The following is a 24,696-nucleotide window of genomic DNA, read 5'->3' as shown; positions in this document are numbered from 1 at the left end:
TTTCATTTCCAATCCACAGTCATTCTCCAGCCTCTGCTGGATGAAGGACCCCCCCCAGTAAAATGTGAATTAAATTCATCCTTCTCTCGCACACATTTAGGATTGCGTAATGTTCTTATTTGATAACCGATTGCATAATATTAATGATTACCACAAGCCTCTCTTGCAGATGTAATTTTTGCACAATTTCAATACCTCGCATAATTACAAAGGAGTTTTAACCTATGCTGTATTCGGGTTATATAAAATAGGATATTTATAGCAGTCAGGCCACTTAGGCCCAATTATAGCTTCCCCACCACTTAAAATTAACATGTTGTTCCACAGAGAAGATTGAATGTTACGTATCGAATCAATCTGAGCCTTAAACATGCACATGTACAGCCATTTATTGATCCGCTGCTGAATGAGGGCTCTCCCTGTATACGTCATGGAGGTTATTTAACCACGCTTCACAATACTGGTTCATTGCGGGTGAGTTAAGGCAGAGAGCAGAGACGAGGGAACATAGTGCATCAACGGTTTTAAATTTTCTCTCTGCTGCCCATAACTTAGCCCCACAGCCCATGACACATGTTGTGCATTGTGGTCACCCATCAAAGCAATGTCCAGGTTAAACCCTGCGTCCCTTCTGCTTAATATGATGAGCCAGGATGCATTCCCAAATATTGTAATTAATCCTAGGCATTAGAACATACATTTCTATTCTTCAAATTTACACAAAAGCTCAACAGATGCATCAGTAAAAAACAACACATACTATCGGCAATGTTTTGGGTAATATTCTTCATAAGTGATATTAATAGGGACAATGCCTGCAACAACCCATTGTATCTATTGCATATTTATATATTTTTTTCCTTTTAGGGAAGTGTTACCGACGAATGTGTTAATTTTTTTGTTTGTTTTTAATCTGAGCCACTGCAAACAAATGCAGTACCACCAAAATAATTCCGTTCTGAACACAAGCGCACCCGGGCGGATGGCCGACACGGGCATGATGCGGTGGCCCAAGAACTTGCCGCCGTCCTCAAACGCGGCGACTCGGAGGCAGGCGAGCGTGGGCAGCACCACCTGTGGAGAGGGGTGAGGGGTGCAGGGGGCCCAGAGGGTAATGCGGCAGAGGAACGTAGCGTGACGGTGCCGAGTATTGGGGGGGGGGGGTGAACACGTTGAGCAACAGTTCTTTCAACTTGAATGCGAATCGTATAAAAAAAAAACACCGAAGATTACGTAATAAACCAATAACAAACATGCATTGTGCATGACGGTTTAGGTTTTAAAAATGTACACAAATGTTTACGCTTGGATGTTTTAGGAATAAATGACAAATTTGTTGTCTCAGAGGATTCTATTACACCATGAGGCCATTAAAGACATTCTAGAAAAAGTTTTATTATTTTACTTATCAGTTGGAAAACACGTTAAAATCACCCGTATAGTTTTCCAACACCCAATGTATATTACAGGCGTGATTTGCATTCTGCGTGGATTGAATGCACATTTCATAACGCGTGTGTGATGGTACCTTCTTAAATACAAACGGCTCCTCGTCCCAAACGGGGTTGATGGAGTTTCCAGGTGCCGTCTTGGTCTTGTAAATTTTCCTCTTCGTATCGACAGGCAGCCCAAACATGTCCACTTCCACGAAGCAGCCGACCTTCTTGTCAGAGAGGAACTGTCCTGAAATCACCTGCACACGGCCACGTCACAGGTAAGTTTCACCATTAAACATATTTATTTAATCGGCAACAACGAACTTCATGACCCGCCCCCACTGGACATCTGTGAAAAAGAACTTCATAGCTCATCGGATGTTCTTGAAGTCTAAGTAAAGTTTATCATTCTGATTGTGATACACAGGCCGGACTTGAGTGTTGGGAGGAAGGAAGGTACAACTCTACTGGCATTCCAAGCTCGGGGAAGGCTTGTAAATTAATTACAAACATATAGTAATTTCCTAATTTGCCAATGTGTCATACTATGTACATGTAATGCAGTCCGTAGGATACAATTGGGATAATGGAGTCAAGCAATGAATATCATGGAAATTGAACCGATTGCTATGATGAATACCAAAATGTATGGTACACAGCGATTTAATTTTGTCATTTAATATTTCAGCCACCTGTTTCATGGCGATATTTGTCCCAAGTAAAATTGAGCAAAGTTGTGTGCTGAGTTAAACTAAATTATTTTTTCTATTTTATCAGGTAAGGCCCACTGAGCTACGTAACTATTTTTGTCAAAAGCGACCTGGCCACAAATGATAGCTCAACGGAGTGGCTTACCATGCGGAAAATACTCTAAAAGCGTGTTTCTAAATGTGGAGGGGAAAACCGGAGCACCAGAAGAAATATCCACAAGACCACAGGGAGAACATGCAAACTCCAAATATACAGGCGTCAGAGTCGGGATCGAACCCACGCTCTCCTCTATACCAGAGGTAGTTAACATATATATGTTGATTGTATGCACCATCCTGCCAAAGTAAATTCCGTGTTGGTGTGAACTTTCATGGCGAATAAAATCCTTTCTGATTCTGATTCATCTCGGCACCGCCGTGCCCCCAAAACGTACAATCACAGCCTGGGCAAAGTTGCGCCATTCGAGAATGGTGATGGGGAATGGGAATGAATAAGGGGGGAGTAGGGGGTAGCCAATAATAAGGGCCCAGCATTTCTCTCGACGGGCTTGATTTATACACTGATAGGAAGTCTGTGGAAACACTGTTCCCAAATTTAAATGTTTAGACACAGATTTTTATATCCACGTACCAACGAGGGAGCTCGTCTGCCAAATGTGGCATTTAGTCGCAACAAAGTGACATATCAGGACAGCGCTGCGCCAAGCCGGGCCAAAGGTGTGTGCTCGCTGTGTTGGGTAAGAGAATCGTAAGTGCTGTATCCGTGCTAAGCGGTAGATGCCCCCTTCTGGCCTCACCTTCACAGAGACGGTGTTAGCAATGATCCCATCCACCGTGTTATCAGAGAATGGGTCGAAGTGCTTATCTGAACGCCGCATGAACTCTGGCTTGAGGATGTAGCCGCTCCTGCGGTTGTACTCGAACATGCCGATGTTTAATTGCATGGCCAGGTCTGTGCCGCAGAAACAAAACAAAGGATATTATTTATCCGCAGCATCGTGTTTCTGAAGACAAATGACTCTCTGATTAAACATCTGGAAATGAATTGTGTACTGAAGGAATTAATTAATAATGCCCATAAATTAAACATTACATAATGCACACTAGTAGTGATTATGTCGTGAACGGACAAGGTCCTGTCTTAACAATGTGGAATTTCCGCCACTTTTATCACGCTTACCAAACTGAGGTGAGCACTGGCACCTATGCTCATGTCATAGCGTGGGGGGAGACTTTTGCCTTGAACACACTTTTGAAGGCCTGCCGCTGTCCATGCCGTAGGATGCTATCGTGTGCTGATGAGATGTAGGTGAGAGGCAGGGGTTACCCATTGTTTGGTAGTTGAGGGCAACCAGCTGACAGCCAGCATTCCAGAACACCTGCGGCATGTAGTTTGAGGAGTCGACACGCGTGCCCTTCGGGTAGATGCGACTCAGCTGACACTTGTTGTATCTGAACCGCCGTGCGAGTGAAGAAATGTGTGGGCAGCAGAGAGTGTTGATGCCGTCGGCTTCAACGGGACAAAAATAGCTGGGCTGCTTCAAGACGGAAACGGGGACTGAATGTTCAAATGTCATGCCGACTGATGGTAAATTAGCAATGAGTTTTCATCTGTACCTCACACGCCAGCAATGGCGGTGCATGGGCTGCACGCAAATATTACCGCGGTGATTTCGTTTGTGTTCACAAGAAGAAGAAGAGGAAGAAGAAGAAAAAATGTAACGAGGTCATAGACTCAAAGACTATTCAAGCTGCCCGTTGGATGTTCTAAATGTGGGGGTGGTCAAATGTTCAAATGTAAAGGATACTCCACGAATTCCACGGGGCACTTGGTGAGCTGCTCCATGCCTTTCGTCTCAACAAAAGAGGACATTTCGTAGCTTCGATTTTTTTCTGCAGAATACAACAACAAAATAAACCATTACAAGGGTACAGGCCACTGGCGAACAGACCAGTCCAACATTTTGAATGTTCCACGTGTAATGCGAATCCCTTAAGGAATATAAAATAGTGTTTATTTATATTACTTGTGGGGTGATTCAAATAATGTGTAAGCGCAGGCAATGGGAGCTTTTGTCTGAAGGTATTGTGCAAACATTACCACTGCTGCAACAATACGTCCGCTCATGCGCTTGGGTATGTAAACAACTCTTTGGGACACTAGATGGCACACCATGTTTGCTACGTTACACTGCATCACATCTGCATTCACTGTGGTGAATAAATGCAGTGTTTACATGGTGCTGATTACATACCAATATAATGGTAATAGCCTAATTCTCAGCACTGTATGGGAGGGTGTACGTGCTTAACGCAGCATACTTTAAGGGCTTGACAAAATCAACACACATCGTAGCGAGCCACGGGATCTGCATTCAGCGCTCGTATAAGCATCAAACATGACTGCATATTTAGAGGGTGTGCATGATTATGCAGGATGCATGAAGAGTGGTAAACCGGCAGGAAATAAAGATCACAACTAGAGGTTCTAATTAAGTTAATGAAGTGGGAGGCTTGGAAAAGAGATGTTCTAGTGCCGCTTTGAAGCAAGGAGAAATGTGTACGGGAAAAAAACACCCTCCCACAAAAACATTAACTTTGATTTAAAATGCATCTTAACCACTGTGGCCAAGCGAGTGAGTGGGAGTGAATGCTTTGATGTTTTGCAATTGAGGATGCAATGGTCACCCGGTAGTGCCCCCCTGCTGCTGAAGGTGCAGCCCCCCCCCCTTCTAATTTCAAAATATTTAACAGCAGTGCCAATTAAGTGATGGCCAGCATTTCCTGAAATAAAAAGCGGGGTCAAAGCCAGAGCGGAACTCTTGATAGGTAAACGGCAGATCGTATCGTTACTCATTCTGCTTGGCGTTTCACATTTGTGCAGTGTTTATTTACAATTGACTGTGTCGTGCCCCTGCATGAGTTCTTGTACAGGCCACCCTCTAATGAATTTGCATGTGAGTGTGCTTCCGCAATGGGACTGCCAGCAAGCAGACATCACCATCGGTGGATTGAGCTGTTCACAGGCACTCGCGATAAATATTCAGGTGAGTGGCATGGAAGTGCACGCGTTGACTGTAATACGGTACGGTACTTCCAAGCCAAAATATCAAAGTAGAGAGGGTTGTTGCATAGCACCGTCTCGCTTACTTCTGGCTGCCTCGAAGGTGGTGAACTTGACTGGCTGCACGTAGTTCACCAGGTTGGACATCTCCTCTGTGGCGATGGCCTCGCTCTGCAAGCACAGAACCACCCCAGCGTAACGTTGCAAATACCCACACACGCCGCTCAGGAGTGGCCGTGCTAATGCGCACGTAGCTGCATGGGGTCTGCTGACTATGTCGGGCAATTTAAAAATGGACCGAAAGCATTCGTCACGCTGAGTTGCAAGAACCCTCAGAAGTAACCGCGGCTGGCGAGATGATTTTTTTTTTCTCCATACGTCTTTGTGAAGGTACTTTATTTATACGCCGATTTTCTGTGAACCGCAGCGGCGTTCGCAAAGTTTTCCGCGTGGATAATCTGTCAGATGCAATATCCAGTCGCAGGTGCTCGATTAACGTTTTGACGTCAGACACACAAGTAAACTGTGTATCGAACGTGTACAATGCAATACCGTGTATACAAGCCCGAGCACACATTTTTTTTGCTAATTAAGATACTACAGTTTTGCTCTACTTTGTTATTCGTATTGATTTCAACAAACTCTTCTATACTCAACGATAAACTTCATCTTTAAATACACACTTTAAATCAAAGAGAAAACCTGCAGTAATATCTGTGTCGCACATGTAGGGCATTACCTCGTCTGTTGAGCCTTTCTTGGCATCGTCATCTTCATCATACTCCTCTTCGCTCTCCCCATCTCCCTCCCCTACCACGGCAAGCATTGAGAACTCATCACCACCGAACTCGATAAGAGCACAACAGGCATTGTGGAATCGCAGAGGTAATACAAAAAAAACCTGAGGACTATCTGAACTCCATAGAAGAGCCTGTCTCATGTGCCAAGCTTAGCAGTTTTGTGATCAATCCGTTGGCAATGGAACAACATTAAATAAGGATCTGGGACGTAATGGAAAATAGTAATAAAGGTGCCACGCAAGCCTACTAGCAGTGGCCTGATATGAAACACTTATTGATTTCAACATAACCTCTTTGTTGTTTTAGCACACACGTGTCAAATACATTGGACTTTTCACATTTTTACCTTTCCGTAACAACATATTCCTGTACCGAAATATATGCCGATAATTAGATTCACCGCCATCAGTTATTCGATTCAAGGTTTCAATTTTATATATATAAATTTTTTTTTTAACGCTGTGGTAAATGTAGCGGTCTCTCTTCACCGCAAATATCTTGTGAAATGACGCATGTGAAGAAAAAAACACACGTAAACTGCAACACGTGCAGATGGATGTGTGTATCGTACACTTAATAATCTCGATTCAATCGACGCCTTGACGTACGTTGCACCTGCTGCACAAACCTAACCTGGGAGGGGGGGGGGGCCGCTGAAGGACCAGATGTTTGACCCCGCTTTACATAAAACCGCAGGATCTACAATTCAGCTTTGTGAACATGCACATCCTATGATTTTACCATCAAGCAACTCTGGGGTTGGGGAAATCAGAAAAGAGCAAGTAAATGAACGAAAAATAATTGCCTTGTCTGGAAACCTCTTCCCCAAACTAACCTGCCCTTGTGCAAGTTCAAGGTCTTCCTTTGTGCCCTCTCCCGCTGACCACCGTAACCTATTTCTGTTGTTCTGCAGGCAGTCATATACTCCACGCTATGCAATTATTGTGTTGCATCAGACTGGTGAGTGGGTTTCAGACTGCTCGGAAACAATGGCGAAATTAGTCTTCGGAAGGGTCACAGCAGGGGCACAGTGTGTAGAGACGTTGGCCCATAAGTTCTGTTAACAATGTTCGTCGTGTTAATTTCTTGCTCTCGCTCGTGCAGTCAGAGCAACGTCTTTCTGGTAATCATAGACATTGTTTCTTTCATCGCATTTCCTCCGGCTAACATCAGCAAGACACTTCAAAGTCAGGAACGTAATCCTCAAGGGAACTTTATATATTCCAAGAGGCGTAGCGATTTGTGCGAAATGTTTTGGGTTGAGTTAAATTTACAATTTTACGACGTGAGTTCATTGAGTACTGTGGTCGTTATTTATTCAAATATTCTTCAAGTCGCTGCACCGCTTTTTTATTATGGATAGGCGAATATTTCAGCGACATATTCAGTCCAAGTATTGTTTTGAGCAACGGATGACGATGGAATGATCCCCTGCCAAACAATCGAGTGTGCTGTCAATTGCCCTATTCTGAAGCTTTTGTAAGGCAGGACAGGTGATTTCTAAAATTGTTTTTTTTTATGGATACGATAGGTTATTTAACTCCATGAAATATAAAATAAAATCCCTTTCATACAGTATGACTATTTTATAGCAGTTCTCCCGCAGTGGATTTAGGAAATTCACATGTATTGGAGGCTTGCACGATATATTACATGTGTGTGAATTATTTATGACTTCGTGGCAAGGAGTATTAAAGCATTAAAACATTCATTCCTTGCCATGTAAGTAAAACCTCAAATATAAATCTTGAGTTTTCAGTGACATCATTCCAGGCAAGTGCATACAAAGACAACTCTGCTTTAAATAATTATGTTCTGACCAACATCAAAAACGCAAATTGAGTGAGTCTAAATGGATAATTCTCATAACTATTTTATATGCAACATTATCTCATAGATGTAGCATACAAACGTCCTCGTATAATGATTTGAAAGGATACATTAAAAAGGACCATTGTTTGGTTACTTATAGCTAGGTTTAAAAAAAAATGTTGTATTGAAAACAATTATTCCCACCAAATGCACAAGTCACGTCCTTTGGGAAGATGTTCCAAAACAGAAACAGGAATCGTTATCTTCCTAATTCTAAACTAGTCTTGATTGCTTACAAAGACAAAGAAGACTATCTTTTTGTTCAATCACAACATACCTTGGTTAAGGCCCCACCGCCATTAAGTGGTTAAAGCAATTGAAATTTAGCAATACCGATATTGCAAGTGGGGATCCTACAAACTGCATGTTTAGCTCAGAAGCAGGAGCATATATATGCCCTCGGGGTATAATTGCCTTTTTCCATGCCTTTACGGTCAGGTCAAAAATGTTCCCGTTCTACCCCTAACTCAATGACAACCAATGAATAACACGGCAAAAATATATAGGACGTTTACAAGAGGGACTAGCAATTCTCAAATTGCAGATTCAGATGTTGAGCGCACATTTTTTTTTAAATTGCTCTAAGTATGGGCTATTACGTCCAGTAAATTCTGCACGTGTTTGTGTAAATACGAAGGACTGTATATCAGAAACAACAAATTAAACTAAATTATTAAACTATAAACTAAAGCTACAAACTGAACTAAAACTAAACTATAAAACTAAAAACGAAAACTAAACGTTTTTATTTTACCAGGTAAGGCCCACTGACCGATATAGCTCTTTTTCAGAAACGACCTGGCCACAAATGATAGCTCAGCGAAGTTTGTAAATTTATAGCAGCCAAATACTCTAAACACGTGTTTCTAAACTCAGCAATAACATGCCTTAGGCCCTGCGCAAGAGGTACACCCAACATTTAAGCTTTTTCCATAAACCATTTGCAAATGTGAGTTTGGTTGTATGAAAAAAAAATCCAAGTGATCTTGTGATCCAATGAGTGTTGAGGTGGTTGCTCGTTTTCTGTGCGCAGCCCAGAGCTAGTGGTAGGAATTTCACATTCCTATGATGGGGGCGATTCTATCCAGAAGACAACCACTCTCAAATTCCCCACAAAGTGGTACTCATTATATTGACGCCAGAGGGATGATGGGCTGAGTCAACCCCCAACCTGCATTTAAACTCACAACCTTCCGATTGCGAGCTGCTCGCTCTGCCTACCGCACCTGGCCTGATATATGCGGACTCAGCTTGTACAAAATGACGGCCTCCCTCAACAGCTGCAGTGCTTTTTTTCATCCTAATTTAAAAACACCTGCTGCTGTAGAATTTTCTAATTCTGCCACGTGTGTGTCTGCGTGCTTGAGTGTGTGGGTGTTGCTATGGGAAGCGGGATTGTAGTGGTTAACACACTGCACTACGAACTCGGTGATCCGAGTTCGTTTTCCCACTCACGACCATTAATAGTGACTACAATTTGAACGGATCATGGGCCTCCCCTAGGTCGACTGAGCCTGAAATGACTACCTGGCGTGGTGTATAAAACATCAACATTGGGGGAACCTAAGGCAGTTGGGCCTGGTGTTTGGCCACCCACTCTCGTGTGCCATGCCAGCCTTCATAGGTGTTCGCTAACAGCACTTGCTCCAACGGTCTGTTAAAAGGCTATACGGGGGGCTCTGTCTTTGTGCGTGTTTGTATTGTGTACCTGCCAGGGAGGGTTGGATATTAAATCACAAGTGAGTGCCACTCACGTGATTACTGCAGGGCCAACAAACTCGCTTTTTGGAACCCGCTCATCCTGACAGTCCTGACGAACATGTCCTTGGATGGCATTGTGGGTCATTTTCAATTTAAAGCTTTCGTGACTGCAAGGATTCACCTTTTTTGGTTCTTTCGGTAAAGTCACGTAGAATGAGAATAAAAATGATAAAATAAAACAATGCAATTCTCACGACGTTTCGGCCACAACACAAGTAGCCGTCCTCACAGGTGAAGAAACAGCTCGTTCGCTCTCCGTAATGCTAATCTCCCAGTTAATGCTCCTTTGTCAAGGCTCTCTGTTCCTCCCACACAGCTTAAAAGACGCTGTCAAGCTTGACAGGGTTCACTCAAGCGCTGTCTTCTGGACAGTCCTGTTTCTTCACCTGAGGACGGCTACTTGTTTTGTGGCCGAAACGTCGTGAGAATTTCATTGTTTTATTTTATTATTTTATTCTCATTCTACGTGACTTTACCGAAAATAACCAAAGAAGATTGTGGGTAATGTCTGGTGAAAAAATAATCTGCGTACTGCCGAGAGGAACGGCTCTCCTGAATGTGACTCACTGTGCTTGCAAGAGACCTGACGGTGACACTAAGCTAAATAGACGCAGTGATGGCTTGAGTGGGGATTGGGGACAGGCAGCCCACTCACATAGAACTGTTTGCCAGAAAACATTAGATGGTCTCCAATCACCTGCACCATAAAATAAAAGTGGGCTAGAGCTAAATCTAAAGCGAGTGAAAATAATCGCAACAAAATAATAATGTTATCGCTCGATGACTTTCGGCAAAGGAGTGTGTTTGTCCTGTGATAATTTTATATAAAAAGACAATTTGGATGAAAGATGAATGTGGTATTTATTATGCATGGCTTAATAATTAGTTTATGTATGAATTATGCTTTATTGTATACGCTATTAAGGGCGTGTTATTATGGCGATTTTGTTTATTGTTTGTGATATATTCCTGGTTGCTGTGTATCATATTGTACCAGCCTTACCAAATCCATATCGGAGCCTTAGTTTAGTTCTGTTAGCTTTAGTCTCTACCACTCAGCCGTGAATTAAAGGGGATCGCACTCCATCCTCCTCCGCTCCCCTCGCAGCCAAATAACCGGGGTAATTTAGTCTACGTGAAGCTGCGCCAACATCTGATGTCGTGACCAAGTTGCAGCTGTGATCTCGTGTTTCCCATGTTGGTTTCTCTGATGCCCATGGTAACACAACTAAACACCGAGGCCAGCAACTAAACACTTGCTTATCCCTCCCCAGTTGTCCAACAAAGCTGAGGGCACGTCAATAAATCCACAAATGCCCTTTGGTACTGAACAGATTTACCAACAGCATTCCTCACCTGAGACTTGTGCAGAACCCATGCCGGCAATTAGGCCCAGGGATCTTTTATTGGTCATGCTTTCACCTACAGAGACAGACAAAGACCCCCCCCCCCCCCCGTATAGCCTTAAAAGATGTTTGGGGCAAGTGCTGTTAGCGAGCACCTATGAAGGCCGGCACGGCACACGATGGAGTGAGTGGGTGGCCAGCACCACGCTCGGCCGCTTTTGTTTCCTTCATGGTGATGTTGACACACTGCGCCAGGTACTCATTCAAGTCTGAGAAGAAATCGAACTCAGGTCGCTGGGTTTGTAGCGAAGCACACTGACCGCTGCATTACCACTCTCCATACTTATAGAGAGACACATGCATGCACACTCAGATGTCTGATTAATGCTTCGAAAATAGAACGTATGGTATGTACCATTCACATAGTAACAATTTTGTTAATGCTTTGTGCTGTGTTTATTAACTACATTATCAAATGTTTCGTGGCTGTTTTGTCTGACTATTCAAACACAGTTGAAATATGTTTGGGAAAGCAAGATGGAAAGAGAGAGGGATACAGTGATTGGATCTGTAATTACTTACAGTCTCAACAAATAAATATATTTTTCAAACAGCACTGAAGGATTACTAGCATTGATATGCAAACGAGTGAGAATATATTTTAACTAGCTTGTTTGCCCGTCCAAGGACGGGTGTATATTTCAGTAAATCTGAAATATTAAATAGCGAAATTGTTCAGCTCATGATTATTAATGAGGGGGAGGGGTTGCCCAATGTGGAGTGACGTCACCCGCTAATAGTTATTGGGGAGGGGTGCGGCATGTGGAGTGACGTCACCCCTTCATGGTGATTGGGGAGGGGTGCGGCATGTGGAGTGACGTCACCCGCTCATGATTATTAATGAGGGAGGGGGCCTCATGTGGAGTGCCGTCACGCGCAGGACACACACATTCTTGGCTCATTATATTAGTAATTTGTTAAGCTGTCACAACAAGCAGGACAATAAAACATTATACCTCCAGACATAAAAACGCGAAATATTATAAAACGAAAAAAGGACACATGCATTTTCCAGTAATTCATCAAAAGTGCTCATTATACAACACCCTATATTTCTCATGGAGCCAAGGCTTTTTTGTATGCCTTGAAGAAAAGCACATCAGATTTGGGACCATAATTTATATCAGGGGATGTGACACTGAGAAACCTTTTTGGCACTGCCATTTTTTAAATCCGTTGCTCAACCGTAAGTGACACGTTATAGCTTTCTTTTTGTTGTTGCAAAAAAGTAAAACGTGTGGCTATAATGAGGGTTTCATATCTCATGGAATATATCCCAGACCCCCCACCCCCCCACACACAACTCCTCATGGAATGTTATCCATGGAGCTCAGCCTCAGCCAGATATAGCTGAATTCAAGCCCTGGCCATTGCACAATTTTACATTTGGCAATTAACTGAAAATACACCATCCCTTCTGAATTCATGACATTTGTTTTAATTAATCCCAATTCGTTTAGCATCCAACGTTTAATGAAGGTGCTGGATACATGATTGCATCGCCGGATTGATTACAAGCGGTGGCGACTTCCTTGCGGGGGCCTTCATCCAGCAGTGGGTTGATCATGGCAGAGGTGCAGAGCGTAAGGCTGTGGCCCTACCAGATGGCTTCTTGAGCAGGGTCGGCTGTGTGGTCTCATCGGCCTCCAGGCCTGCACACAGACTGTCGCTGCTCTGGGGCGTCTGTGCCAGATCAGAGCCTAAACAGCAGGGACAGCAGGGTCAAGAAAGATAGCTGGCTCAGCCAAACAACACGCGAGACAATCCAACATCTAACTCGCTACTTATAATCTCACTGTATGGCCTTGAGCAAAACCGCAGTGACTGCGTCAAATTAAGCCAAGTCGCAAATAAAGCAAAGCAAGCTCCTTTTAGAATTATACCCTTTAAGGGTATGTACATTGTCAGAAAGAGTTTATTATTATACTCATGATTAGAGCTGGAACGATTAGTTGGTAAAGTCAAATATTCTGATTACATTGTCAATTAAACAATTCAATCCTGATTGACAGAGCTAAAAGAGATGGTATTGGACAAAACAAGTTATTCTCTACAACAATTATGACTCCAAATAAGCACAATTCTTTAAATCACGAGTGGTGTGAGTTTGAATAATTACATGCTGTAATAACCTACATCCAAAGCAGGGGAAACTGGAATTGCCACCCACTGCTACCTTATTGAAACGTCGATAACTGGAATGTCAGTACTGTAGATGGGGATATGTGGTATTGTCACGAGGCTCTGAAACCGGTGATCTAAGGTTGATTCCGAGCACAGCTAACATCAGTGGCAAGTCTGGACCAGCTCCTGGACACCCCTCCCCTTAACTAGTCTTCACTGGCTAGCAAGATCAAAGTGTAGCTAAATAACACTCGTGACTAACGTGGCATGGGCATTGTTCTTCTTCTTCTTATTATTATTATAGATTCTAACCTATATGTGTCATCTGTCTCCACCTTGTAAATTGGGGAAATAGTTTCTCCTGCTAATAAAACTTGTGACTGAAAATGAAGTTCAGTGATTGAGCACAGTCACATGAGCATTTTATCTCAATGCTTTAATGAACCTTATGGCGGGACCCCGGGGTCCCAAATAAACAGAAGACAAAATCGTAATTTATTTTTGGCGACTCCGTCCCACTGCGCACATAAACGCCGCAACCCACCTGGCGCAGATCATTCTGTTGTCGTGTCGTTGCCAAAATTGCCGTAGTCATACAGAAAACTTTGAAACTTTGATTAGCGCATCGTGTAGAGCCCGTCGATAGGAATAGATTGCCGCATCGTTCGCCTTCAACAGACATAAAATGACGTCGCAACGCAGTTTGTGCGAGAGCCGGGGGCTTGTGGGACCCTGGGGTCCCGCCATGAGGTTCAAATGGATAAGAACAATTCTACCATTCTCTCAGCTTTCTTAAGTTGGTAATCCTTGATATTCTTTGGTTCTTGCGGTAAAGTCACGTAGGTAGAAAAAAATAATAATAAAAACCACGGGACGTATCGATCGCAACACAAGCGGTAGTCATCAGGAAAAGGGGGTTAGCCTCTAAAGGCAAACTGTTTATAAAGGTTTAAAATGGGCGTAGCCCAAGTGTCAGCAGCATGGGTGGGGCAGCTTATGTTAATGAAAGTGATGGTCAACGACGGCGCTGGTGGTGGGTTTCCACCAATCAAAGGGCTGCCAGGTAAAAATTAGCATGTTAATGTAAGGTCATTGAGCGTCCTCCACGGCGAGTGCGCTGAGGTGGCTATGTTAATGTGAGAGATTAGCATGTTAATGTGGGATCGCAGAGCCTCCGCCACGTTGAGGTCGGAGCGCGGAGGTGGCTGTGTTGGTGTGAGAAATTTTACCTATTCATGTAAAATCGGAGAGCCGAAAATGACAACGAACATCGGAAGGTGGCAGGATGGGAACATCACAGCCAGTTATTACCTAAACTGGTTGATCACGTCCTTCCAATGATTGCAAAGTTTTCACCCCATCCTCTCGGTTGAAATTGTGTCTGTATATATGGTTGGCTTCATCCTTGAATCTGAATTTTACCGTGTCAGTCTCCGATGTTTCTAGAAAGTATTTAATATTTTACCACTTACAATTGTACGTGGAAAGACTATGACGTATACACGTGTACGTACAAAGTAAGCACATTTGTGTTTTGTTCTTTTCACTACAGGACGACAGAGACATCTGGGGTCTAAAATTGCTCATTGTGCATAGAATACTTTCATCTGTATGCCGCTGCAGGCATGATACACACAGTGACGTGGAAGGAGTGTCACTTTGCATATGCGTTCACGCCGTAGATGTCTCGAAGCCGAGTGCTGAAATGTTAAGGTTTCTATTGTGAAATGCCCTGGAGGAGAGAAAATAATGGACCCGATGGATAGCAACATTGCCATATTCCGAAGTATTTTTTTTACTCTTTACATTCATTACTGAGTAGAGGTACAGCTCTACTATTGCTTGATCGCGTCAATGCTGGCAGATGCTGGTCGAGAGGGAATTTGGCATACTAATCCATGCTGGCCAGATGTCATGGAAAGAGGTAGCAGCTCCCACACTTTACCCCACCACGTGCCACCTCCCAATTGACTGACTGGTGTGGCCACTTATACTGCTGGGTGGACAGAGGCTCCAGACCTATTGCAAATACAATGTGCTACCTATTACAGCATGAGAGCATCCATTATATTGTTCAGAATGTTATATTAAATGTGAATACAGTACTTTAAAATATAGGAGTATAACATGCCAACGTCGGTGTTGAGCTTTGTATCACCATATAATGGGTAAAACATTTAATATCTTCTCAAGATTAAGGTTTTGTATGTTGAACTTCTTTCACACCGTACGTAACCAACTGTGCTATGGCCAGCAAGACACACCTAACTTAAAATTAAAGCTTCTGAGGATTAAAACGAGCAGATTACGCTTCCATCTTCACTAGTTCTTTCCATTACAGTACCTAGATAGTTTTTGTCCCCACAAAAAAATTTGAATAAAAATGTGTTTGCATCTTTAATTTAGTTTGACTAAATTCGTGCGAATGCATTGTAGGGAAATAAAGGCGTGGAGCAGAGTTGACTTGTGAACATTTTTTCACGATGTGGGGGTTTTATAAACGTTATTTTAATAAACATTCGAGTTACCACTTGGCCCTGCTTTTGCAGTAACTCATGGCCTGTTAATCGAGTGTGAAAGGCATAATCCATTTTTCATCCACGACGAGTGTTCAATAAAACATCAGTCCTTCAGCCCTAATAATGCACGTTTGCCAAGAAAATATGAGGACAGAAATAATTCAGGCGATTTGCACTGCATTTTTTATGAGGTGGCACAACTGCCATATTGTATAACGTAGGTCAGGAATGAAAATAATGACGATAATTATCAAACGATTGAAATAAACTACTGGATGAAACATGTATATTATAGTGTACTAAACCGTCAGTGCTGCGGTCAAGTGCTTCTTTTTTGCAATGATGAAATCTCTAATATCGAACATAAGGCGGGTAATTACTCTCGCAGGAATGTGTGCAAGGGTGCATGTGACGGTGCATCATGCTCCTGTAGGAAAATGTACTTTCTTTGCCCAAAAGCAAACCCACAGAGCAAAGGTATCTTTCCTTATTCCAGCACCCATGTTTAATCTGTATCTCGCTTTGAAACATTGCCCAAGGCGTATACATCTTGTGAAACCATTTCGCCTGACTAAATTCTCATTTTGCACAGCTGCACGTGTGGAATGTATCACCATTATAAGTACGGCTTCATAATACGTGATTTGGCAAGTTTGTCTTCATAAAACATATATAAAAACGAGCATGCAGAAAATGGACTGCAGTGGGAAGCTTGCATTTGCCTTCATCTCATTTGCCATTAAAATTAGCTTGTCATATCATAATCATCATCAGACATAGTCAATCCATTGCTGAGTAAAGGCCTCCCCACCAAGCAACCAGAGCTACCTCTGATGATTCTGCTATGAAATAATCCACCGAGCACCTGCGCATTAACTGGCTGAATTGCTTTACCTTTAGGATGCATTCCATTCATATCAACCTTACAATAATATATACATATCTCCGTCATAGAAAATGCTACGACTGATTTAGCATGCTTGAAGTTCGTGCCCATTGGTTATAAAAAAAAAATGAAATTTAATGTGTTTATTTCACACATGACACACATGCAAATAATAATGAAAACTCCACGATAGAAGGGAAAAAGATGCACTTAGAGTGAAGAAAGGTGCATTACGTAAATTTGTGTTTGCTTGTCTGGATGCTCTATGTGCGAAGAAAAAACATATATGTACTTAGCTGTGGCTAAAACTCTGCGGTTCGCCCGGAGATGCGAAGGAAACATCAATGCCCATGGGTAGTGGGTGGGGGAAGTGGGGTGGGCGGCATGGTTAGTGCACCCAGTGCCCATCCCTAAACTCTCTATGCATCCATGTTCCCGTGGCTCTAATGGGGAAGTGCTAATTGTTCAAGATTAACTAAGCGACCAAATTGATGCAGAGAATGTGTTTATTTCACAGGTGACACACATGCATAATCGGGCAACTTGCCCTAGATTGCTCGCTCAGGCCACTGCTGGCGAAAAGGCCTCCACTAGAGGGGGCTCTAGAAATCCCCTGTAGAGGGTAGTTTGGTCTACTCTTCCACACTGACTGAATGCTTTGCAATCGGTGGTAGTACCCACACTTTATCCGACCACACGCAAACTGCCAGTCGACTAACTGTGGTGTTCCCATTTATACTTCTGGATGGGCAGAGGCTTGGGGCGGGGGGGGGGTAAGATATTTGCCAAATTTTCAGCTACAATGCTGGTAGAATAGACCAGTCTGCTCCTAACCATTGTGCTCACCATTCAACTCTCATCATAAGCCAAGGTCAATTGGCTGCTGGATTAAATTTAAGTGTGAGACCCTTATGAATTAATGTCAGCCAAACATTCCCTCCACAAATCTTGGCTGCTGCTCAACTGCAATCGTTTGATAATGAGTGAGTGTGAGCACCTGGGGAGTTGTGGCACAGCGGTTAGCAAGCTGCACTATGAACCCTGTGACCTGAGTTTAATTTCTGTTCACAGTCAACACCAGTGACAATTATGTCAACCATTCCTGTGGCCTGTCCTGTGTCGACTCAGTCTCAGATGACTACCTGGTGCGGTATGTAAGTTGAACTTCTTTCAACGCCGTACGTAGCCAACCGTGTGAATCGGAGGTGTGTAACCATCTCCACTGGCCACCCGCCCCCTCATGTGCCGTGTCAGCCTTCCTATTGTGCTCGCTAACAGCACTCATCCCTAAGAGTCTGTTAAGGCTATACGGGGGGGGGGGGGGGTGGGATCTATGTCCTTGCAAGCACCTGTGCTTGGAGAGCAGGGGTCACACACGCTGGAGGAGTCACTCTGCGTGTTTGAGATGGCCTCTCCCGCCCTACGCTTGGCCGAGCCGCCCTCCTGGGCCCCCTTGGGTGGGTGCTTCTTCTTCTTGTTCTTGATGAGGATCTTGCCAATGAGGTCCTGAGGGCTGGGCAGGGGAATCCCAGACTCCAGCTGCACACAATGGACAAGAGGGTAAATGCTATTAGCCTCAAAGTAAAAAAAAAATACCTACGTATTATTAACACCACCTGACAACTCCCCCCCACCACCCCCCTACTCGTGATATTGTCCTTGGCGCCATGAGGATGGCGAGAATATAAAAAGCAACATGCGGAAGGGGTTAATTCATTCTCTCAATCCGTAGCCCCTCTGCGAGGCAAACGTCAGCGCACCATTTGGAAGCAAATTATATTGTTGGGCCAAAATTAAATTGGAGCACAAATCCAGAGGTGAATGTAAATAAAGCATTCCCCAGTTGAGGCAGGATTGATTCTCTATCCATAGATGTGGCTGCACAGGATTTGTTGTTTTGTCCGGATCAGAAAACACACGGTCGACGCTTAATTGATTGGAGTTCTTGGCTGCCACTGCATTATGGTCCTGGGCAATGATGCCATGGTGCTTGTTGCAATGGTTCTCTCTCGCCAGGCTGAGGTTACCAGGTACTTTTCCAGAGGGTCCATCAGCAGAGCATCTCCAAATATTGTCCGACAGTACTCTGCCATTTTCGCTTGCTGTTTGGGGCTTTAGGATGGGTAAACACATGCATATGCAAACACACACACAAAAAGTACGTGAGCAGAGTTGATAAACTTACAAGTGACATGATCAATACTCAGCGGCGCATTTATACGTGGTGCATAATTCGGTTGCATTCCGCATCCATCACCTCTCGACCGCTTGTGAAGAGAACAGGTCGGACATTACTGCTGTGCGGGGCAAGTTCATGGTTTACTTCCCAGCGAAATTTAGCGCGTGCAGCAGCACGGCTGCTAATTGAGCACGCATCTCCCGAACGCCCCCGTACGAAGTGAATGGACCGTCGCACATTGTAGAGTGCTGAATTACAAGCCACATGCTGCGTGTAACTGTCACAGCACTTCCATTTTTAGCAAGAGTGTCTTACGTTTGTAATGGTGGGGGTTGGGAAGTTTTCCATTAAAACAGGTCCCTGCAGGGTGGGCTGGTAGGAACATTGGAATTTTGCGCAATTTTATGACATTGTTACGTAAAATTGTGCAAATTGAGAGCGTCTTCCCACCTGTTTGCCCTCAAAATCGTTGAGGGTTCTTCTACACCCAACAGCACGAGATTTCACTTCGTTAAAGTATTGAAAGGGGACGGACGGACGGACACATTATTCTATTGCAGGCTGGTACACTCAGTTTACAACTTCGTTCCTACCAGTATAACATTTGCATATAAACTGTTATGTAAAGAAGACCATTCCTTTTGTGTAAGTAGCTTCATGATAATCTTTGGGTAGGGGGGGGGGACTAATAATAAAATTAATTATCATGTCAAATCTTTCAGCTAACTTCACTCACTCGAAACACAGCATGTCCATGAGTAAAGAAACAGTGTGTCAATAGTGTTCATGACTTTAACGTAACTCTGCCCCTATCTTGTCGTAGCATATACATATAGGCCGTGATCCTTTGGGGTGGAGAAATTGACATTCACCACCATATTTTAAAAAGAAATGTAAAAGCCGTTCACGAATTTGCTAACTTATTTGCTGATAATTTTCCCATGCAGTAGAACGTGGCTATGAGCACACCCCTCGAGAGCAAGGCCAGATGTGCTTATATCCAAAGTCGTGTGCCTGTATCAGAAGTTGTCCTTTGCCCTTCCCTTCACGAGTGTAGTGTAAGCATGTGTTGCTTACATATGAGAACTGTGGTCATATACGGTGTTTTATGTTCAGTTTCCACTCCACTGTTATTATTAAGCCATTGATAGGCAATCTTAGCATTTTGTTTCAGTGCAAATTTTCTTTAACAAAAATTCTGACCACCTCCGTGTATGTGCATTTGTGTGCTCACTTATAATAATACTCATAATAAACACAGATAAGCACAGTACATGTGCTGCATAAACAACTACTTCTGCTTTTTACGAGGACATAACTTCAGGAAACATGGACACAGCACTAAGAGAATTATCATTAATATTCCATATGATTAATATAGTGTTAATATTTGAATAGCCGGTGAATGCAATACGTTAAAATACCGAGAGGCATGGCTTTGAAGGCATTAACCACTTTCGTCTGAAAATAGCCGCAACTGTCCCAGAATGCGAACATAGAGGCCAATGTGAGTTTTTTTTTTGCTTTAGTCCTTCCATGGGGTATAAGGTGCGCAGCGGTGATACGTACGAGTCCACGTGGTTCTCAAAGGAGAGGATGACAGGAAACGGTGACGTTTTGAACGCGCAGTCCTTTATGGCTTCGATCACATCCTACGCAGCAAAAAACAGAGCCATATGCGACTTCAGGCAGTTGATGAAAAGACGGAACTGCACTCAAGTTTTAGGACCTAAGATTTGCACCGAGGAATGTAAATGATCATCTAATCTTCCTATGATTTCTTCTGACAGCAAAGGATCAGCTGCGAGAGTGTTGATCCACAGAATCCATTTAAGTTGTTGAATTGGTAGCCTGTCACTGCTCTTTGGTTCTATTCGGTAAAGTCACGTAGGTAAAAAATAAAACAACAAAAATCACGGCGTTTCGGCCACAACACAAGTGGCCTTCATCAGGTGAAGGGACCAGATTGTCACAACACAAGTGGCCTTCATCAGGTGAAGGGACCAGATTGTCTGGTCCCTTCACCTGATGAAGGTCACTTGTGTTGTGGCCGAAACGTCGTGATTTTTGTTGTTTTATTTTTTACCTACGTGACTTTACCGAATAGAACCAAAGAGTATGGATCCTTGCAGTCACGAAAGCTTCAAATCTAGAGCCTGTCACTGCTTTATAAATGTATTCTGTCAAACATCTGGTGAATTTTAGCCAATCTTAACAACTTCGTGGAAGAAGAAGCCCATCTCAGTGGCACACTTTATATTTACAAAGTCAGAAATGAATTTCAGCTCGAAATCATTACAGACGCAGATTCACATATTGAAGAGATTGAAAAAAAAAGGCTTGTTTGTAAATAAGACAAACAATAACATGAAGAAAACCTTTCCAACCTTATCTTGCGAAGTTAATATTCTCCTCCTGAATTCTGTATTTTTCCCCACCGTGTTAAATGTGTGCACATTGGCCTTCGAGATATGTTTACGAGGGGCGATCCACACATCTTGACAGTTTGCTGCTGCTGAAAACCATTCATTGCGCACACAGTCACGTGCAACTGAATGCTAATTTCAAGAGCTTTGTCATGGTGACCGCACATCAATCGCTAGAACTGGCCACTGGTAACCGTATTTCTCTCCCAACTCCCTTCCTCCGCTGGCAAGACCCTTGCAATTCCCTTCAGACGCTTCAAAGTATTCGCAAACAGAGCACGCAACCTGATGGCAATCAGAATGATTTAAATTGCTCTGGAACTCTAACACTGCTCATGGCCTTCAGCTCTGAGGGGGGGGGGGGGGGGGGAATGATCCAGCTTAAGGAAATGGACTCAAGGTCAGATTTCAACGTGCTAATGCATCTCTCGACATTGCGAGGTTAAAGCAGCTTAATTTTTTTTTTACTCTCACCCAACATTAAATTGAATTGTATTAAAGCGTTATCCTCACCAATAAGGAAATACCTTGTTAACGTTGTAATCTTTATTTGAGGCCAGAATTGCGAATTGAATTAGTGTCCTCTGAGATTTAAGAGCCGTCCTGAGGCTGATTGACGTGATGGCTTAACAATGGGGTGCCATGGTGGCGAGATGTTAACTACCTCGCCTGGTATGCAGGAGGTCGTGGGTTCGATCCTGACCCTGACTCCTGTACATTAGAGTTTGCATTTTCTCTCTCCCCGTGGTTGCGTGGAATTCTCTCCAGGTTCTCCAGTTTTCCTTTCCACATTTAGAAACATACGCTCAGAATATTTGGCTGCTATAAATTTTCACATGACAAGTCACTTAATCTGTGGCCAGGTTGCTTCTGAAAAACATCTATACAGCTCAGTGACCAGACAGAGTGGGTGTAATGCAAGGTGATAAAATGTACACGGAGGTAAAACATTTACAGCTATTGGAGGTCAAGAGGGAAGTTTGGGTTAAGCCAAAAATGCAAGCATACGCTGACACAAGAATATAAGAGTCATAATTAACATAAACAGATCGCATAAATATTCTTGGTTCTTTCGGTAAAGTCGCGTGACTTTACCGAAAGAACCAAGAATATGAATCCCTGCAATCGCGAAAGCTTTAAATCAAAATTCAGATCGCATATATATAAACATTCACTGAAAATCCCCTTTCCGTTAACGAGACAGCAAGCTGCCGAAGATGATCGGCAGACACCTCTGAAAAGTGGCGCGGCTTTTTAATGAGTAAGCATGATACTCAAGCCAAAAAGCCGTTTGTGGAGAAGAAAAGGGAAGAAGAAAGGAAAACAAAAATAGAAAAGGTTTCTTAAGGCAATTTAGGATCGCAACGTTGGCCAACCTGAACGAATATAAAGCGCTCGAGGCATCCCTGGGCACATAGACAGAGATACACTCGCCATTTGTCATCAAAGGCCACCTCCGTCCATCACCGCGAGACTGACATTTTCTCCTGCGGTCGGGCCGTGTGTGAAAAACGCCAGCAGCAGCTCATCTGTGGCCAGAGAAGCCCCGGAGTCCGCTTGACCTGTCATTGACGCCATGTCCTAATGGTTGCTCGCAAGCACCGCAGTGAAAGCTAAGGTGTGGCCGCGGGCCCCTCGAACGTGATTGTCATGTGGATTGGGCAAGTGCTGTTGGTGAACACTTGATTGAAATCCGTTTACAACACAAGGGGGATGAATGGTGAACAGCACCAACCAACCCACCACCAACATCTTTACACCACCCCCACCACCCTCTCGCCCCCCCCCCCCCCCCACCAATCATCCTTGCTCGCATTCTCAAATCCACTCCCCCAAACCCTGCAATGCTTGCTTGAATCAAATCCTCTTTGATGGAGTCCTTTTATGACAGTGCCACAATGTTTGGACTGAAACAGCGGTGATCACAATATATGCTATGTAATGCTAATCCTTGATTGCATATATATTTCAACTTATACACATTAAGGCTTTTTTTTATTAATGCTGTGCTAAACGTATAGATGCATCTGTATTTAGTTTGGTCAAGCATTATTTTCTACTTCATTATTTCAGGCTCAGCATTATTTTCTAATTTTTTTTGTAATTAGTGAAATGTTTACCTCAAATAGATTTTGATATTATAAATGATGTAGCATAATTGTATTAACTTTACTTATCAATGAAACCTTCAGCACCAAAGTAACAATTTTTCCCTTTGTTTTGTCAAAATACACTTCTTACAAACTGCCGTTATAAAAAAAAATATTGTCACTCAATCATTCTAAACGTATTGTTTAATTTAATGTTCAATGTTAAATTTTGCTTGTTTTATATACATCACTTTAAACGTATGTCATTGGCGAATGCGTGCACTTGCACGTGCATAACTATTGCTACTGCAGTGAATGTCTGTGGGAGCATTTTAAGAGTGTACAAAGAAAATGTATACATCATGCACATGTGCTAAATTATAAGATAAGCCGTTTGGAGACTTATAATCGTTCAGCGTCGGACACACAGCTGCAATTTATACTGGCACTGGCAATCCATCTCGCCAGACCCAATTCTGGCCGTGGATGGGAATTTGTTGCGGGGGCGAGGTGCTCACCTTGAAGACCATCTCTGTGGTCACGGTAAATCCACACACAATGTTTTTAGTAATCACTACTTCGAGTTTGTAGTCATCCACGACAAAATGTTATTAAAACATCTTTAACCTTAACCATTTTACACCAACATTACAAAAAAGCGTTCCATGTTGGAAAAGCATAATTATGTGTCATGGAGGCCAGGGGTAGTGCTAGGCATAAACAAACTGAGCATAAGCGAAAGGATCCAAGCAGCACAATGGGGCCCTGGATTCACAATTAGAACATATTTGGAGCAAAACCTAAGTCCCAGCACGAATTCAAATGTGAATCAACATTAAAAAAAAGCGAATGCACATCAAAAAGCAAATGATCTCTCTTATCACCACTGACATGGGCCAGGTGCTGACCTTGAAGAGGATCTCCGTGGTCATGGTGAAGCCGTGTGTGATGACCGGCTCCTCGTCAGCCGTGCGTCCCTTCCAGCAATCGAGCTCCACGCAGCGGCACCCGGCCAGCAGTGCCTGCCGGTACATCTCCACCGACGAGCTCCCGGCCAGCTGACCGGCTGACAATAAACAAAAAAAAACAAAAAGTAGCACGGTTTTTCTAATGGTTTGCAGCATGCGTTAGTCCCCGAAAGTGTTTCGTTAAAATTATGATAACGTGACCTTCCGAGCCCCCACAGCCAGATTGTTGCATGCTGCATATAGGCAGCCCTTTGTAGGCAGATTGTAGGCAGATTGTTGCATGCTGGATGTAGGCAGATTGTAGGCAGATGGTTGCATGCTTGGGTGTAGACAGCCCTTTGATCAATTTGGCAAAAAACATTTGTGCACCGCTGTCAATGCAGTATTACCAAATATTTTGCTTAGCTATGATACATTTGGCAAGGTTTTCCATAGGGTGTGTCTCTCATAGCACC

At 43.3% G+C, this 24,696-nt stretch overlaps 1 protein-coding gene across 2 annotated transcripts in view; it reads right to left on the bottom strand.

Moving 5' to 3' along the window:
- Positions 1-24,696, bottom strand: part of PLCB1 (phospholipase C beta 1) — a 196,206-nt gene that overhangs the window by 27,367 nt on the left and 144,143 nt on the right. For both annotated transcript variants that reach the window (XM_076065044.1, XM_076065045.1), the window contains exons 11-23: positions 24,182-24,339; positions 20,327-20,409; positions 18,606-18,690; positions 17,928-18,117; positions 12,651-12,749; positions 11,000-11,065; positions 5,950-6,020; positions 5,297-5,381; positions 3,955-4,039; positions 3,474-3,598; positions 2,944-3,098; positions 1,529-1,693; positions 975-1,074 (exon numbers count right to left, since the gene is read on the bottom strand). In XM_076065044.1, the coding sequence (XP_075921159.1) occupies positions 975-1,074; positions 1,529-1,693; positions 2,944-3,098; positions 3,474-3,598; positions 3,955-4,039; positions 5,297-5,381; positions 5,950-6,020; positions 11,000-11,065; positions 12,651-12,749; positions 17,928-18,117; positions 18,606-18,690; positions 20,327-20,409; positions 24,182-24,339 (1,467 nt within the window). The remainder of the gene's footprint in view (positions 1-974; positions 1,075-1,528; positions 1,694-2,943; positions 3,099-3,473; positions 3,599-3,954; positions 4,040-5,296; positions 5,382-5,949; positions 6,021-10,999; positions 11,066-12,650; positions 12,750-17,927; positions 18,118-18,605; positions 18,691-20,326; positions 20,410-24,181; positions 24,340-24,696) is intronic.

This window comes from Petromyzon marinus, chromosome 6 (genome assembly GCF_048934315.1).
Source record: "Petromyzon marinus isolate PM22_M1 ecotype Great Lakes invasive population chromosome 6, UKy_Petmar_22M1.pri1.0, whole genome shotgun sequence".
Taxonomy (NCBI): Eukaryota; Metazoa; Chordata; class Hyperoartia; order Petromyzontiformes; family Petromyzontidae; genus Petromyzon; species Petromyzon marinus.
Note: the sequence above shows the minus strand (reverse complement) of the source record. Positions and strands in the feature narration are given on the sequence as shown.